The sequence below is a fragment of the Balaenoptera borealis genome (assembly GCF_965194805.1).
Source record: "Balaenoptera borealis genome assembly, chromosome: 11".
Classification (NCBI taxonomy): Eukaryota; Metazoa; Chordata; class Mammalia; order Artiodactyla; family Balaenopteridae; genus Balaenoptera; species Balaenoptera borealis.
Window position 1 is genome coordinate 103,305,860 of NC_138868.1, and position 16,996 is coordinate 103,322,855.

At 37.6% G+C, this 16,996-nt stretch overlaps 1 protein-coding gene across 2 annotated transcripts; it reads left to right on the top strand.

The window, feature by feature from the left end:
- Positions 1–67: 67 nt before the first annotated feature.
- SPA17 (sperm autoantigenic protein 17) lies at positions 68–10,260 on the top strand. 2 transcript variants are annotated; one of them, XM_082341846.1, is made up of 5 exons: positions 68–205; positions 1,309–1,489; positions 5,092–5,162; positions 6,959–7,033; positions 9,940–10,260. In XM_082341846.1, exons 2-5 carry the CDS (start codon positions 1,336–1,338, stop codon positions 10,081–10,083), a joined length of 444 nt encoding a protein of 147 aa, XP_082197972.1. In that variant the 5' UTR covers positions 68–205; positions 1,309–1,335; the 3' UTR covers positions 10,084–10,260. The 2 variants fall into 2 exon arrangements, with proteins under 2 accessions (XP_082197972.1, XP_082197973.1); XM_082341847.1 differs by lacking the exon at positions 68–205 and adding an exon at positions 248–408.
- The last annotated feature ends 6,736 nt before the right edge of the window (positions 10,261–16,996 follow it).

Below are 16,996 nucleotides of genomic sequence, written 5' to 3' on the forward strand. Positions count from 1 at the left end.
GGGCGGGGCCTGCTCAGGGCGGAAAAGGCCTGACTCCGCCCTTCCCAGGCCATTCAGTCCGCGAAGCTGTCCGCGGCCTCCGGGAGGGCCCGTGCCTCTCCTCGGCCGCCGTAGTTGAATGGAAAAAAACAAAACAAAACCCGGTTTCCCGGCAACGAGAAAACACAACCTGAACCATCGGCTCCAGCTCTGAGAGACCTAAGAGGTGAGGCGGTTTACCCCATTTGCTTTCCGAAATCGAGACCTCGCCTTTTCCCTTCGCCTCTCGTATTCTCTCAGGATCCCCGCCGCATTCTGGGAAGCCTAGGGCCGACTGGGAGCCGAGCAGCGAGTCCGAAATCCCAGATCCTCGACGTGCCGCCCCCGACTAGACCTGTGTTCCCCTTCCGACCGCCCTCCGCTCCCCACGTTAGTTCAGAGTCTTTTCTTTTTCACAACCCTAGAATGACTCAATGCCTCATTTCCTGTTCCCTCAAAAAAAGAAGAAAAACTCTATAGATTCGGCCTCATTAAACCGACTAGTCCCCCACCTAGACCCCTACCACGGCTTCCGGCCTTATTCGGCATTGACACTCTCACAAACAGGCCAGGTCCCTGAGTGTTGTTTGCAGACTCAGTAGCCCAACCCGCTGCTTAGCAGCTATCCTTATCTGACCCTTGTATTCCAAGACAGGAAGAGAACACCTGGTCGAGACAAAACCAGAAAATGTAAGAATCCCCAAACTTTGCAGGCTGGAATTGCAGAATCATGACCTTGCCCCCAGCCGCTCTGTCCCCGCTGCCCCTTCCAGAGTATATAGATGCTTCAATGAGGCATTGTAGGTCATGCTTCAGAAGTGGAAGCTAAGGGAACGACTAAGTGTGAAACTTATTCATTAGACAAATTAATTTCTATAACAAGGACTAGTTTTTTTTTCTCTCTTTTTTTAATTTTAGACCTTAAACAGGGTCTTTTCGGCAATTTAAGATGAATTTTTAACAATCATTCTCTCTAAATTCCTGTGGGATAGCAAAAATTACCATTTTAAAGACAAAGAGGGAGAGGAAAAAGTACTTAGTATCACAGTGAAAAATCTGTGATTTTTGTAATTTTTTAAAAATAATTTCACCTATTAAATATTTTTAATATTCTAATAATGGAAAATTTCAAAACTCTTTGGAAGAAATGGATGGACTTGGGCTGTGTTGGGGAAAAAAAGGACTGAAGTCCAGAAATTTGGAGTCTCAGAAGTAATTTGTTGTCATAGTTGTGATTATATAAGTAAAATCAGACAAATTTAAAGACAGTACTCTTTAATGAATCTCTAGGTACAATAGGCAGTTCCTCCCAAGGAGATGTCGATTCCATTCTCCAGCACCCACTACCGAATTCCACAAGGATTTGGGAATCTTCTTGAAGGGCTCACACGTGAGATTCTGAGGGAGCAACCAGACAATATACCAGCTTTTGCAGCAGCATATTTTGAGAATCTTCTAGAGAAAAGAGAGAGTAAGCTTTTTTAAAATCGGCATTTTTTAAAAAAAAATAAGAGACTAAGCATTTGATTATGGTGAGACCTGCTTAAGACCATTCCTATTCCACAGAAAGCCTTTATGGGGCAGGTATCTTCAACTAATAGTTCTTGCTATTTGAAACAGCATGTGCCTTTTTGACAGGCTCTCTTAAATCACATTATTTCACATTATTGAAGATTACCTGTTTATCACTCAGACCGTCTTCTTTGTATTTCTCATGGACACGTGGGGGGAAGGGGAGCTCAGGAGAGCACCCACTCTAGCTATCTGTTTTCCAGCATGCTGTTCCTATGCTTCCCAGGCAGTTGCCTGTCTATTCTTCCTGGGAGGAGAGTTTATGGTTTTCTTTACATTTTGACTCTTCTTACTTGAAAGTATTATTAAGTGTTGTAAAAAAATAATTCTATACTCCTTAGATTCAATAAGTTGGTATTCACAGGGGTATATGAAACTGTTCCTCAATAAAGATACAGAGAAAAACTGCTTTGAAAAGTGAACTTCCAGCTTGGGAAGGTAATTTATATTCTTTTTCTATATTTCCAAGGTCCCATCCTGTCCAGAGACTAAGATTCCTGCCAACAGTGACCCTTTGGTTGAGAGCCAAAGCAGAGTTTCTTCACTTCCATAAATAAAATTTCCAAATTCCCAGCCTTGAAGGTTCATGACAATCAAGACCTGACCCACTGGTCAAAATGAGAATTATTACAGCTATAAGTTTCTATTAAAAGCCCTGACGAGAACAACCATTTTGTTTAAGCTGTCATCATTACTTTTGATTACAGTTTTCCAACAGAGTAGTAAAGGTGACTAGAAATAGTCACAAGCAAATAAACATTCCATTTTTAATCATTTTACAATTTATTGTTACTTGAGGAAGCAACCCAAATATTCATCATAGAGGATTTTTTGAATAAACTTGAGTACATCTACACTACTGATTAATGTATAGATGTAAACAAACAGACAAAAATGGAATGAGGAAGATCTCTATGATGTTATGCAGTGACCCTCAGGATATATTCAGTGAAAAAAGTAAGGTGGAAAAAAAATGTATTTAGTATGCTACCAATTATCTAACAAAGAGGTGTTGATATGAATACATAACCGTTCATTTATATTTTTTAAATGGAAGAATAAATCTTTAAAAAATTAACATTTACCTCTAAAAAAAAAAAAAGCAAAAAAACATTTACCTCTAGCAGGAGAAGGAACAGAGAGCAGAGGGAACAGGACAGAAGCTAGACTTGTCTGAATACATCTTAAATTCAAAATCATATATGTTTCACATAGTTATAAAATAGAATTAAAATTTTAAATTGTTAAGCAATTTCTAAATTTAGAAGCAAAGTGAAACAAATGAACCTAACTAGTATTAAATGGGTAACATAACCGCACAAAAAAGAATTATTTCAAGAGACTTTATAACACAGTACTTTGTGCATTCCTGGTGGATATAGCCTAAAAACAAAATGAAGTTTTAAAAAAAAATCTTAAATTGTTTTCAGTTATCACTGGAAATAATAATATTTCATAATATTATAGTGCAGTTATTCTGTAATTTTTTATATATTGTAGAACATAGCAAATAAGTAACTATCCTACTGTTATTAGGAATAGAATTTTTAGTGTAAGAAAAATGACATACAAATATAAAAATGAAAGAAGTTAATAAAATCCCATAACTCTAAATTTGAATTGAAAAATATCATCAGACTTCATGATCTATTTTCTCTTTGAAAAGTGAAAGTATTATTTTCTAGCTCTCTGTATTTTTTAAAGGCCTCAAAACAATGACCAACCCACTACCAGTGAGCACCTAGTCCCTAGACTTTGGCCTCCAGCTACCATCTTCCAGGAACCAGAGCTTCTTGGAGAACTAACCAATCCCATAAACTGGGCAGGAAATATGCAAGATGACCCTCAACACCTTGCCATACCAGAAAATAAGAAAACTATCAAAGATTATTAAAGTTGTTTCCAAAGGGCTCAGGAACATCTGAGCACCTGAATAAGCTCCTACTGGCCAATTTTGGACAATTAGAGCATCTATAAGATTAATAAATGCAGTGGATTGAAATTCATTCAATTTGTTAAATATTCATTAGTTCATTATTATTTACTAAAAAAACACCAAGAAAACTTGTCGAGAGGATCCTAAGGAACCAACTGATTAATCTGAAAACTGGTAAATAAAGGAAAAGAATCAAACCTTTAACCTGCCTTTTATGTAAGAACTCTATTTCAGGGTAACCAAACAGGGAAAGTATTTTTTATTGAGTACTCCAGAAATAAAGAAGTAATGATCAAATTAGAACATTGCCATTTTGCAACCCCTAAAGAAATTATCTAAGCAGTCATCATCAATGGGCCCATAAAAATTGTATAAAGAGAAACAACCAGATATTATATATCCCCTGGCAGAATTATACCGCACTACCTATGAAGTATTCTTGAAAAAAAAAATCAAACCTGAATCAGATAAGACCTATAGATCTAACTAGCAATCTACAGGAAATTCAAAGGCAGAGGAACTTGGTAAAAAATCATAGTGGGAATGAAATCAGAAATACCTAAACTGTGGAAAACTCCAAAGGAAAAATGACTCAATTTCCTCAACAAATAAATTGCAAGGAAAAAAATGTGGGGTGGGAGGTAGGGATGTTTCAATTATAAGAAATTTAAAAGACATAACAAAAGGCTGTGTGTGCCCATTGTTTGGGTCCTGATTTGAACAAATCAACAGTAAAAAAAAAATAAACAAAAATATATTAGACAATGGGAGAAATTTGGATAGTTGATGATATTAAGGAATTATTGTTAGTAGTTTTAGGTGTGATAATGGTATTGTGGCTTTATATCTTAGAGGTGCATACTGAAGCAAGTATTTGTAGATAAGATAGTAAGATGCCTGGGATTGGCTTGAAAATAATCAGAAGAAAGGGCAGGAAAGTGAGTGAAGTTCCAAATAAAATAAGATCAATCATGAGATTATAATTGTTGAATCTGAGTAATGTGCTCATGGAAATTTGTTATATTATTGTCTCTGCTTTCTAAGTCTGAAATTCTTCATAATGAAAAGTTAAAGAAAAATTCTGTTTAAATACTTCTATGTCAACTGACTACATAATATGCCTAATTTTTAAAAACTTCTCCCATCCTTCACTTTTCCAAACTTCCTTACTATTTAACATTTATTTTTTTTACATTTTCCCCCATGTTTGCTAATACATAATAAGTTTCCATAACTATATAATGATAAATTTCTATACTTATATTTAAGTATTAGCATTTGTTCTCTATCTCTCCCATTTTACTGTAAACTCTGAAAGCAGCAATTAGGTTTTTTAACTGCCTTTCTAAATATCCTCAAGGATTCATCTAATGTTTAATTCATCATCATATATTTAATAATCACTGGTTATATCTACAGCAGTAGGCTGTGTACAGCGTCAATAAAATTTTCGACTGGCAGTAAAGGACCTATAATTTGAAAAAGAAAACATTTTATGTTACTAGTCTACATTTACTTTAATGAACTCAAAGTAAGTCTGAAATTATTATATTTTTGTTATTTAGAAACCAACTTTGATCCAGCAGAATGGGGGACTAAGGTAGATGACCGCTTCTATAACAACCATGCATTCAAGGTATGGTCCCGTGAAGCTATTGGATTTGGTTAATTCTTCTCCCTGTCTCCAATACAGAGATTATTGGGATGTCCCAAAATCATGAATATTGTGAGAGGCATCACAAATATCTTATGAAACCTTTTTAATTGTGCTGTTCTTTCTGGCAAGAAATTCTTTTCTAAGATATCTGAATCGTGTACAGTACTTAGCTTAAATTTAAAGATGATCAACAGGAAGCATGTACTTGAAAGTGATAGAATAATTACTTTCATTTGTTGTTCCAATGTTATTGAGTACCACAGTGCTTATCAATAGCAGATACACAATAAATATTGGTTGAATTAATGAATGATATTTCATAAAATAAAACGCTGTTTGTCCAATTATTTCATTATCATTGACGTCTTACAAAAGACTGATTAGAATTAAAGATGGTAATGGTATAGAGTCTTCTCTATTACGCCAATCTGTTCAGAGAAAGAATCCATCTTCTCTTTAGCAGCATTCTCAGAACCAGTCTTTCTCAACCAAGACGCCTCAAAATAATTAAGCCCTAAGCCTAAGGCATCCATTGCACGTAAGGAATCAATGTCTCTTCTTTGTATCTAGAATGATTCTATTTATGTACCGTCCTTTGGAAAATTGAGAAAAATAATCACTTCAAGAATTCTGTGTTCTATGATCCCAATGAGGAACACCGGTTGAGAAAGGCTGTGTGTGATCCAGCGTCATTGCCTCCAACTGGCAACTTGGTGGAAATTCAATCTCAGGCTCTACCCCAGGTCTACAAATCAGAGGTTAAATTTTAACAAGATCCACAAAGTAACCTGTAGTACATTAAAGTCTGAGAAGCACTACTCTAGGCAAGTATGATAATACATTAGCCATGAAGCAGCAGCAGATATTAGAATTAAAAGGAGTCAACAAAGGTCAAATTTTGATGGTGTTGCACAGTAGATTTGGGGGATTTCCTGAGGAAATCCCCCTGTCACTTATTCCATGAGTTCAAAAGTGAAGTTCCATCCATCTGTGCCTGCCAGATATGGGGGTGTTCTGTTTATTTCCATTTAACTAGATTCTGTGTGTTCATGTTTTATTGAAATCAAAGGAATAATGTTGAAAAATTTTAAATCTTATTCACATAGCAATTTTAGAGTGGTTTTTCTTCTCTTTTGAATTCTAAAGGCTTTATTTGATTAGCTTATATGTCCTTAAATTTATGTTTTATGAATTTAAGAAGCTCTTCCCATAAGGTTTTGAATTAACCATGCTTCTATTCTGGAGTAAGATTTCAGTAACCATGTCAAAATAGACGGAGCTGGTTTCCCTTTTTTCTATTTAAATCCTTCCCCACAGCAAAACTTACTTCTTTGACTCAGTTTTTAATCTACAAACGTCATTAAAAAGTCAACTTGACCTCATACTATGGAATACAATAGCATTTATTTCATTCCTGTTTGAGAAACTATTGGCACCTCTTTTTTATTCCTTGTTCAGGATTCATTACAGCATCATATCAACTTTTAGTATAAGACAATGGTTTGTTTTTAATATAAAACAATATTATACACATTCCAAAAGCAAAAGATCAAACTTTTTTTAACCAATTCCTTGGTCTTTAACATTTGTTTATGCATATTTCCTTGAGAGTTTTCTTTTATCCCTTTTCCCAACCTACTTTCCTTGTTAAAAAATATGTGTTTAATTCCCACCACTTATCAATAACTTAAAGTAATATTTAATTACCTTTAAGCAGTTTGATCCAAGACTTTACTGTTTTGGAAACATTCCCTATTTGGCCCTCTCCCCTCTAGGAGCAAGAACCACTGGAGAAATGTGAGCCTGGAAAAGAAAAGTCTCAGACATCTATGAAAGAGGTGACAGCCTTAGTAAGTTATATTTTCCATGTACTATTGGATTCCTACAAAGAATGACATCCCTCAATTTAAAATTATCCTCCAAATATGAATCCAGTCTGTTATCCATATTGCTAAAATCATGATTTTGCTTTTTAGATAACTAGCACCAGTGATATACTAACTGGTGGATCAGTTTTAGCCATGCCTCTTATAAAGGAAAACTCATTCTTCCCCTTAAAAATAAAATCTTATTTTCCAAGATTATGGAAGAAGATTATGGATGGGAAAATCTCCCCAAGGGGAAGAACAGACAAAAATCACAGCCTCAGTCTTTTTTTTTAAATTTTTTATTGAGGCAAAGTTGCTTTACAATGTTGTGTTAGTTTCTGCTGTACAGTGAAGTGAATCAGCTATATGTATACATATATCCCCTCTGTTTTGGATTTCCTTCCCATTTAGGTCACCACAGAGCATTGAGTAGAGTTCCCTGTGCTATACAATAGGTTCTCATTAGTCATCTATTTTATACACAGTGGTGTATATATGTCAATCCCAATCTCCCAGTTCATCCCACCCCTTCCCCCCGCTGGTGTCCATACATTTGTTCTCCACGTCTGTGTCTCTATTTCTGCTTTGCAAATAGGTTCATCTGTACCATTTTTCTAGGTTCCACATATATGCATTAATATGCGATATTTGTTTTTCTCTTTCTGACTTACTTCACTCTGTATGACAGTCTCTAGGTACATCCACGTCTCTACAAATGACCCAATTTTGTTCCTTTTTATGGCTGAGCAATTTTCCATTGTATATATGTGCCACATCTTTATCCGTTCATCTGTTGATGGACATTTAGGTTGCTTCCATGACCTGGCTACTGTAAATAGTGCTGCAGTGAACACTGGGGGTGCATGTGTCTTTTTGAATTATGGTTTTCTCAGGGTATACAGCCTCAGTCTTGATCCTTCGGATTCACCTTCCACTTCAGGAACTTCTCACTAATTGATGCTGTCATCACCACACAGTGGTAAATGTTCAGACATAACAAAAGGAAGCTCATGGGGAATTGCATACAGCCAAATAAAATGGCTTTACACAATGAGTCCTACTCATCTTCCATGCATTTCGCTCTACAAAAATGACTTCCTGCCTGACAGCCTACATCCAAGCAACAGTGGGTTAGGCTCGGTCCACTCTCAAAGATGCCTGTATTCAGTGGTGTGCTAAAGCCAGCTCTTAAGAGACAATCGTGCACATATGTACACAACCCCATGTTCAGTAATATCACTTTGATAGCTTGAAATCAGCCACAGTGGGAGTATTAAGATCATGATAAATACTACAAATCAGGACCAATACTACATGATAAATACTACAAATCAGGACCAATTTTTTTTTTCTGGAGAGCCAGTTGTTAAACATTTACCAGCATGTCACTGCCTATATGCTTCGTAGTCCAGATTCAAGAGGACCAAACCTAGTGAGAAAGAAGAACTCACAGTCTACAGTGTTGAAGGCCAAACTGCTGAGTTTCTTTTCATGTATTAATGTCCCAGTTAGTTACACAATAATTGACACCCAAAATGGGCAATCCCCCTCCAGGAATACCTTACTTCCTACCCAGTGGGTCATAAGTTTACCTTATAACCTTTGTAAGTCATCTCAGAATTATATCAGTGCAACTCAATCAGCCTAACATTAGCATAAGATGCAGTGGGAGGACAGGAAAGAAGGAAGGTAGTGTCATTTCCTTACATCTTTAATAGGTGCCCTTACACAGGTTTTTATGACTTTGAATTGAGAGCCCATTGATTTCCAACTTCAGCATAATTCATTTGCCCACATTAGGGTATCATCTCAGAGGATTTTATACCAATCTGTTTGCATATTAAAGTTTAAGAGCTAGATTTGCCTCTTTGTCATGGGGGGAGGGGGGGATTTGAACAACCCAAAGGTCCATTAGTAGGAGAATGAGTAAATAAATCAAAGTATATCAGTACAATGGACTACAATGGTGTCATAAAAAAAAATAGGAATGGGCAGAATTATATACTGAATAACATAGAAAAAGGGAAAAAGGGAACCAAGATACATTGTGACATGGAAAAAGTAGCTGCAGAACATTGTGATTAGCATGATCTCATTTTTTTAATAAAAAGGCAAATATATACCCATATGGATACATTTGTATATAGAGAAATTTTAGAAGGATATATATACTCAATCCATAATGATGGGTTACCTTTTAGGTATAGGATTTGGGAAGATGGAGAAAACTTTCACTACCAGTGGTATTTAAGTTTTTAAATGTATATGTATCACTTTTATAATTTAAAAAATATATTAAAAGCTATATATCTATTGACCTGTACACTTAAGATCTGTGCATTTCACTATCTGTAAATTATATCTAAATTTTTTTTAAAAAGGAAGCTGTGTACAAAAATTCAACCAACCATGTTAAAACTGATTTTATTGGACTAAATGGATTTCTCTTTGGCATTTCACTTTAAATGTATGATTTTAATTAGCTCATCATTGAGAAATTAAAAATAATCCATTTTGTGTAATCATGATTATTTTGAAACAGCACATTTACTATTCTTCTTGGCATTTTTACCCTGCTTCAAGGATTCTCACTAATTTCCCCCAAAAAAATGTTAAATAGGAAGCTGTTAAATAGGAGCTGTTTTGCGGGGAAGAAGTTGGCAATGATCTTTTATTGCAGAGACATATCAAAGCGTGACAAAACAAAATGTCTGATATTTTGGCATTCACTACTTGGTACATATACAACGTGATGATATATAAAATTCCTTCAGGAAGCAACCCATCTCGATTGTTACATCCCTAAGTTGATTAAGTTTATGCACTTATTTTTATAGCATCAAAATATGAGATGCCTAAGAAGTCTCTTACTTTTTCTCCTTTCTGAGAATGAATCTTCTGAAGAAGACAAGGACATGGAGGAAAATGCTGCTCTCAAAATCCAAGCAGCCTTCCGGGGACACTTAGCCAGAGAGGAGGTAAAGAAAATGAAATCGAGTGATCTTCAAGAAAAAACAGAGGAAAACGAGTGAGGAGACTGGCTTTACCCCCCAGAAAACACGAAAAAATCCAAATCCATCAACCTTGTTGTGACTGTCTTTTTTTCTTAATAAGTGAGATTTGATGTAGTGAAATAACATTTGTTGCCATTGTGAAAATCTGTCGTGAGCATTTGTTTAATAAACATGCCATTGAACAGATGCCTCTTGAAGACTTCTCTGAGATCATGAGTCTTATTTATGCTTCTCCCAAGTCTATGTCTAGAGACCCTTGGATTTAGAGTTACAAAGCTGGAGTATCTGAGTTTTCAGAGATCTCAGAGGCTGTGTGATTTAACCATTATCTAATGAATAACTCCTCTCTATCACATCCCTGAAAAATAGTCCTTTGGCTCCTCTTTCACTCCCAGTAGTAGAGAATTCCACTGCTTTTCCAGGATAGTCCATTTAGTTTTTGAATAACTCAAATTATTAGAAAGATAAGTTGAGTCAAAAATCTGTCTCCCTGTAAGTTTCACCCATTGGTTTTCATTTGTCATGTATGCAATCTTTTATTGAAAAAAAATGTATTACGCACAATTCATGTGCTGGGATTTAGTAGTAAATATCTGCTCTTACACTCATGCAGCTGACAGTTTTCTTTTTTTTTATTGTCTTGCTCTCCAGAACCACACAGAATAAGATTAATGCGTAACATTTGCAAAAAACAAAAGTTATCATAACATCATAAATGCTCTCTTCTTTAGCTAAAACTTCCCAAGTTTCTTTAATGTGTAAATGATAATACCTATTTCACAAATTCAGGAGCCTATGTCTTTTTTTTTTTTTTTTCAATGAACCATTCAAGCTGCCAGTGCCTTATTTTTAGAAAGTTCAGTTTTCCCTTTCTGAGGCTTCCCCACCCTAGAATATCCAAGAAACTGCAGGGTTCATGTCTTAGACCAAAAGATGCAGTTCCCTTCCCAAAACAAAATGGAGAGAAAGTGGAGTCTTAACATTTAATTAATGTTGTTGCCTTCTACGAGCAGCAGACTGAGGTAATGTCCTGGCTGGTTAATATTCCTGTCTGGTTAATATTCCTGTCTGCACCACAATGGATGTCCCAGGCTTTGGTTCTAGGGTGACACCTCTCTTAGTTCACAGTCACACAGCCATTATTTCCCAAAGCTCAATAACATGCTTGGGCGGCTCAGACTTGAAGAGCTTCTAAAACCAGCCATATGTTATGCACATCAACTGCATACACTGAGATCCTTGTCTTAAGCTCAGACATTCTCTTTTTGCAAAGCAGAAAGGTACCCCATTTGAGTTACCCGATTGCCCTTTCCTATCAGAGTCTTTATTAGGCTCTACAACAGAAGTTCACCCAAGTGATCTTCTCCACCCAAATACAGATGACTTATGCCAATGATTTCAACGTTGTGACATTCATCCTCTAATCACTCACCTCCAGGCAGCCATCCCTCTTCCAAGGTCTTACTGCCAATAGAGAGCTATGTGCTAGCTAAACACAAGTCTCTAATACCCAATGGACCCCTTCCACCCATCCTTAACCCCCTTCTCCCAGGCTTAGAGAGAAAAAAATCAACTGTCTTCCAGGATTCCAGCTGTTCATTCCCTCATTCCATTCAAAGCACCTATTCCAATCCAACCCCTTTCCACCCCAAACAAAGTCATCCCGCTTGGGAGATTATCAAGGGGACTCCAAATTAAGGCAAAAACTTGACTTCCCTGTCCTGGAGAGAAGACCAGAAGAGAAAAAGTGTTTTTCCCAGTGAATATATAGCGGGGCAAAAAAAGATACCAGTTAACTTTTTCAATAATTCTAATATACATGTGAAGTGATTAAAACTGTGCCTTCCATATAGTCAGTATACACACACACACACAAATCTAGGGATGGTGATATTTTTGCTTCATGTGTCCTGTTCAGAACCCATGCTGAAAATGCTACCCGGGGCATGACCATGGTGGTCACAGAAGCACAAGCAGGAAAAGCCAACATAGGAGAATATTTCAAGCTTTTGCTCCTAACACTTCCACTAACATCCCATTGACCAAACAAAGTCATTTGACCGAGCCCAAAGTCAAGAGGTGAGGAAATACACTGCTTACCATGAAACCGTGGCAAAGGCCTCGTGTATGCGTAGTACTACTATGAAGAGGTAGTGAAGAGTTGTGAGGAACCAATAACTCAATCTACCACAGTCTGCACTCTTGGTTATAAATATTCACATCCTTTTGACATGCAAAATACATTTATTCCTATCCCACGGCCCCTAAAAGATCCATCAAATCCTTGAAGTCCAGGATCCACATCAGGTCCTGATATGGCTCTTCTTGATGTAGAGACCTATGAATTAAAAGAGCAAGTGTCTTGGGAATTCTCTGGCAGTCCAGTGGTTTCACTGCCGAGGGCATGGGTTCGATCCCTGGTCAGGAAACTAAGATCCTACAAGCTGTGTGGCGTGGCCAAAAAAAGAAAAAAAAAAAGTGTCTTCTCATACGCCCAACATACCACAAATAATGGACAGGGATAACATACCCACTAAAAAGTACTCTCATTTATAAAGGAGAACAATGGAAGCAAATAGCAGTCACTGGTCCAAACCAATTATAAAATCCCACTGAGCAAAGGTCCTCAGGTTCCTCTATTTGGGGAGGGGAGATAATGTTTCATGATTAAGCGCTGATTCTGCTCCCTAAGAATGACTGTCCAGTCTAGTCTCCATAGCTCTTATTTCTACAATCTAGGCAATCATTCTTTTTCCATCATCTTCCACACATCTTTCCTTGGAAAGGGTATTGGAAAATTACCCTTTTGGGTGGATGTGTCTCAACCTGATTCCTGTCTGTAGAAAACCGAGAGTACAAAGATGTTTACATCTCGCACACCCTCAGCCTCTTTTAGTTGTTGGTAATGCTTTGCCAATAAACTTTTCCAAGAAACTTTGTGGGTTTTCTGTGTGTTTGACTCTAGTCAGCTCCATGTGTCAAAAGCTGCACTCACAATTTCTTTATAGATATGCTTCCCTCTCTCTCTAGATTTAATTCTATTGAGGAGTGAAGAATTGGAACCAATATTTCAATAAACTACAGCCTCGTAGCTGTCATAACTGATTTCCCCGCCTCCATTCTTTTCCCCTTTCAACACAGAGGCCAGAATGTCCTGTTATAGTTTACGTCATATCATGTGACTGCTCTTCCTAAAACCCCCAGTGGTTTCTCATCTCACTCCGAGTCAAAGCTAAAGTCTTGATAACGGTCTACAGAGTTCTATGCAGATCTTGCCTCCCATTACCTCTCTAACCACTTTTCCTTATCTTTTTAGTTTTTCTCCTTGTTTCCGAACACCATTCCATCCAACCTGTTTACTGCCTGTTTCCTGCTGCTGGAACGAATGCTCTTGGAGGATAGGGATTTGCTACTTTGTTCACAGCCTTTTTAACATGCACCCAGAAAGGGTGACTTATTTCTGGTGGCTTAAACAGAAGTGGGAGAAGTCCTAACAAATATCTCTTCTGTCAAATTATCTTTTTTTTTTTTAACCAGTCATCAATTTTATACACATGAGTGTATACATGTCAATCCCAATCACCCAATTCAGCACACCACCATTCCTACCCCACCACGGTTTTCCCCCCTTGGTGTCCATACGTTTGTTCTCTACATCTGTGTCTCAACTTCTGCCCTGCAAACCGGTTCATCTGTACCATTTTTCTAGGTTCCACATACATGCGTTAATATACGATATTTGTTTTTCTCTTTCTGACTTACTTCACTCTGTATGACAGTCTCTAGATCCATCCACGTCTCAACAAATGACTCAGTTTCGTTCCTTTTTATGGCTGAGTAATATTCCATTGTATATATGTACCACAACTTCTTTATCCATTCGTCTGTCAATGGGCATTTAGGTTGCTTCCATGACCTGGCTATTGTAAATAGTGCTGCAATGAACATTGGAGTGCATGTGTCTTTTTGAATTATCTTTGTTTGGGTTATACATCCATCCCTGAATATCATTGAGGACTGGGGAAAAGAATATGCTAATTGGAGTACACCGATCACTGTCAGATCCCACCCCTGGAGTAAGGGGTCAGCTGGGTGAAAGTCAAGGCAATTTGAAGTTCCTTGTAGGAAACAGAGTAATGTCAGGAGGAAGGGATAATGGATGTTGGGCAGCAAAACAACAAATACCCATCACAGTACTTTAATCCACATGGCTTCTCACTACACTGCACCGTTTATTAAATTTTTTGTCAAAACCAAAGGCTAGGGAAGCATCGAGAAAAAAGGAAATAGTTAAAACAGTGAAGGAGGGGTTAACAAACACAGGCATATAGAGATTTAAGTCGCCTGCCATAGAAATTGCAATGTGAACGGTGTTTCTTGGAGCTGTGCAATGCAAACAGGGGAATCTCCCAAAAGAAAGAGCTTTGGAGTCTAGGAGAATATGAAAATTGTGTGAGAGAGAAAACACAGAAACCATTTTCAAAATACATGCAAAATGTCGCTCTATGAGCAGCCACGTGTGAGAGTTCGTGAACATGAATTTTTCATAAAACGTTCGTATGAGCACTGTACCTAGAGGAAAGCAACCTTCTATCAAGATCGTCAATCAGTCCTCTTTAATAAATATAAGTCCAGTATAATCTGGAGGGACATGCTCTCTGTTGCACTGTGTACGGAGCTCGATCCGTGTCTCTGTGAGTGAGAGACGAGGCCCAGATAAGAATCTGATTATTACTGTCATTCCGCCTCTAAACATATATCATTCACTTCTTTTTTTAAATCAGAGTAGATTTTCTTTAACAAAATATGTTTACCTTTTCATACATTTATTCTAGTCCAAAACACTTTATTTTAATTTAAAAAAAATTTTTTTTCTTTTTCTTTTTTTTTTTTTTTTGGCCGCGCCATGCAGCAGGTGGGATCCTAGTTCCCCGACCAGGGATTGAACCCATGACCCCTGCGGTGGAAGCACGGAATCTTAACCACTGGACCATCAAGGAAGTCCCCGTAACACTTTATTTTAAAATAATCTTCATCTTAAAGTACTGCATTTAAAAAAATATTTTAGAACATGGGTCAATGTCAAAATTTGCTAATTAAGCAAACATTTCTTTCAATGTTTAATAATTTTCCATACTTAATAATATCATTCACTTTTGTTGTTGTTTTAAAGCAAATGAAACACTGACTTCCCTAATTTCTCAATAAAATTAACCCAGTAGTTCCTCTCTATACCTCAAAACAACTTGAGTTTGAGTTTCCTAACATCTGAAAACATTTCAGCAGGTACCATATTTTCTTCAACTGCGGGTTTTCTCCCATGAAATTCTTCCCATGATTTTATTTTATGGGAAGGAGGGGAGATTATACAGGAGCCAGGTACTAATTTCCCACCTGCAGCTCTCTTGGCCTGAGGATATTTCTAAAGTGCAGTTTACAAACATAGGACTAGCACTTCGGCTCTTCATTTTTAGTCCTCTTTTCCCTCTCCCATCTATCTCTAAGGAGCGTATAATGACGACCCATTTTGTATCAATTTATGATGTTAATAAACTCATTTCCAATCTGAAGTGCTTTAGACAAATAGCGCTACTGGGATTGACAGTTATTTATGCCTGTGAGGCTCTCAGAAGAGACTGAACATGCAAAATACAATATTTCACAATGTGAAATTATTTTCGTGAATGAAATGTGCTTGGGAGTAACCAGTCTCTGTTGTGTAGAGCAAAAAAGCAAACCCCTGCCAGGTGACAATGTCACTGTAACTAAAATCTCAAGAGCCACCACACTCATTACCAAACACCGTGGCAGAGGATGGTCAACACTCCAAGACCAAGAAATCACCAGCAGAAGTGTATAAACACACTACCCCAAGGGGGTCAGATATAATGGAGAAGGTGTGAACATTGGCCATCATTCTCTCCCTGAAGACACCTGTCTCAGAGGTTTCTGACCAAGAACCAAGGCATTTTATTCCAGTGAAATTACATACTAAGAAGTAGGGCTCAGTTTGATAAAGCAGGCATTAAACCGATTTTGGAAGCTATCAGAAAAACCTGTTTTTGAAACAATAGAAAGCATGCTTGGCTGGAGACCTAACATGCGATTGGTAGGGAAACATGATCACTACAGTGTAATCCTGACGATGAGTTTAGAGTCACTTGCTTTCAGATTGCTTGGCTAACGTAAGCCTAGGGTGTGCTGCCCAGACCTGCCTCCACCCCACCCCACTTTTTCAGCACTGAAGGCTACTTCCTTTCTAGGAATTGCCTTCAGTGTTTCGGAGCTGCTTCAGCCTAGATTGCACCCTCCCTGGAGGCGGCTTGCATCTAATGACTAGCCACTGCAGTGGTACAAGGGCTGGGCCCTTTGCCTCAAACTGAGGCAACCCTGAAGGGCCAGCCCAGCTCTCAGCCAGCCATAGGACTGGCTGAGGCTGTGTTGCAACTTTATCACATTTCAACTTGGTCTCCTATCCAGTCCTGCTTCCCTACCATCCTTACAGGTGTTGGTCCTGAATACACTCTCCTATCAATCACTTCTACTCAAACTCTCTAAACTGTTGGTCCAAAAAAGCCATTCCCAGGGGACCCAACCTATGGTAGGTAAGGTGATAATCTCTGACATACCTGCACATTTAAAAAGTCCTTTTTTTCCTTTTTAAAAAAAAATTTTTTAACGCTGTTTTTAAAGTTTTTTTTTTTTTTGATATGGACCATTTATAAAGTCTTTGCTGAATTTGCTACAATATTGCTTCTGTTTTATGTTTTGGTTTTTTGGCCGCAAGGCATGTGGGATCTTAGGTCCCCCACCAGGGATCGAACCTGTGCCCCCTGCATTGGAAGGCAAAGTCTTAACCACTGGACTGCCAGGGAAGTCCCTAAAAAGTCTTTTCTTCATCTAATGTCATCTGCATAAAAATTCAATGATG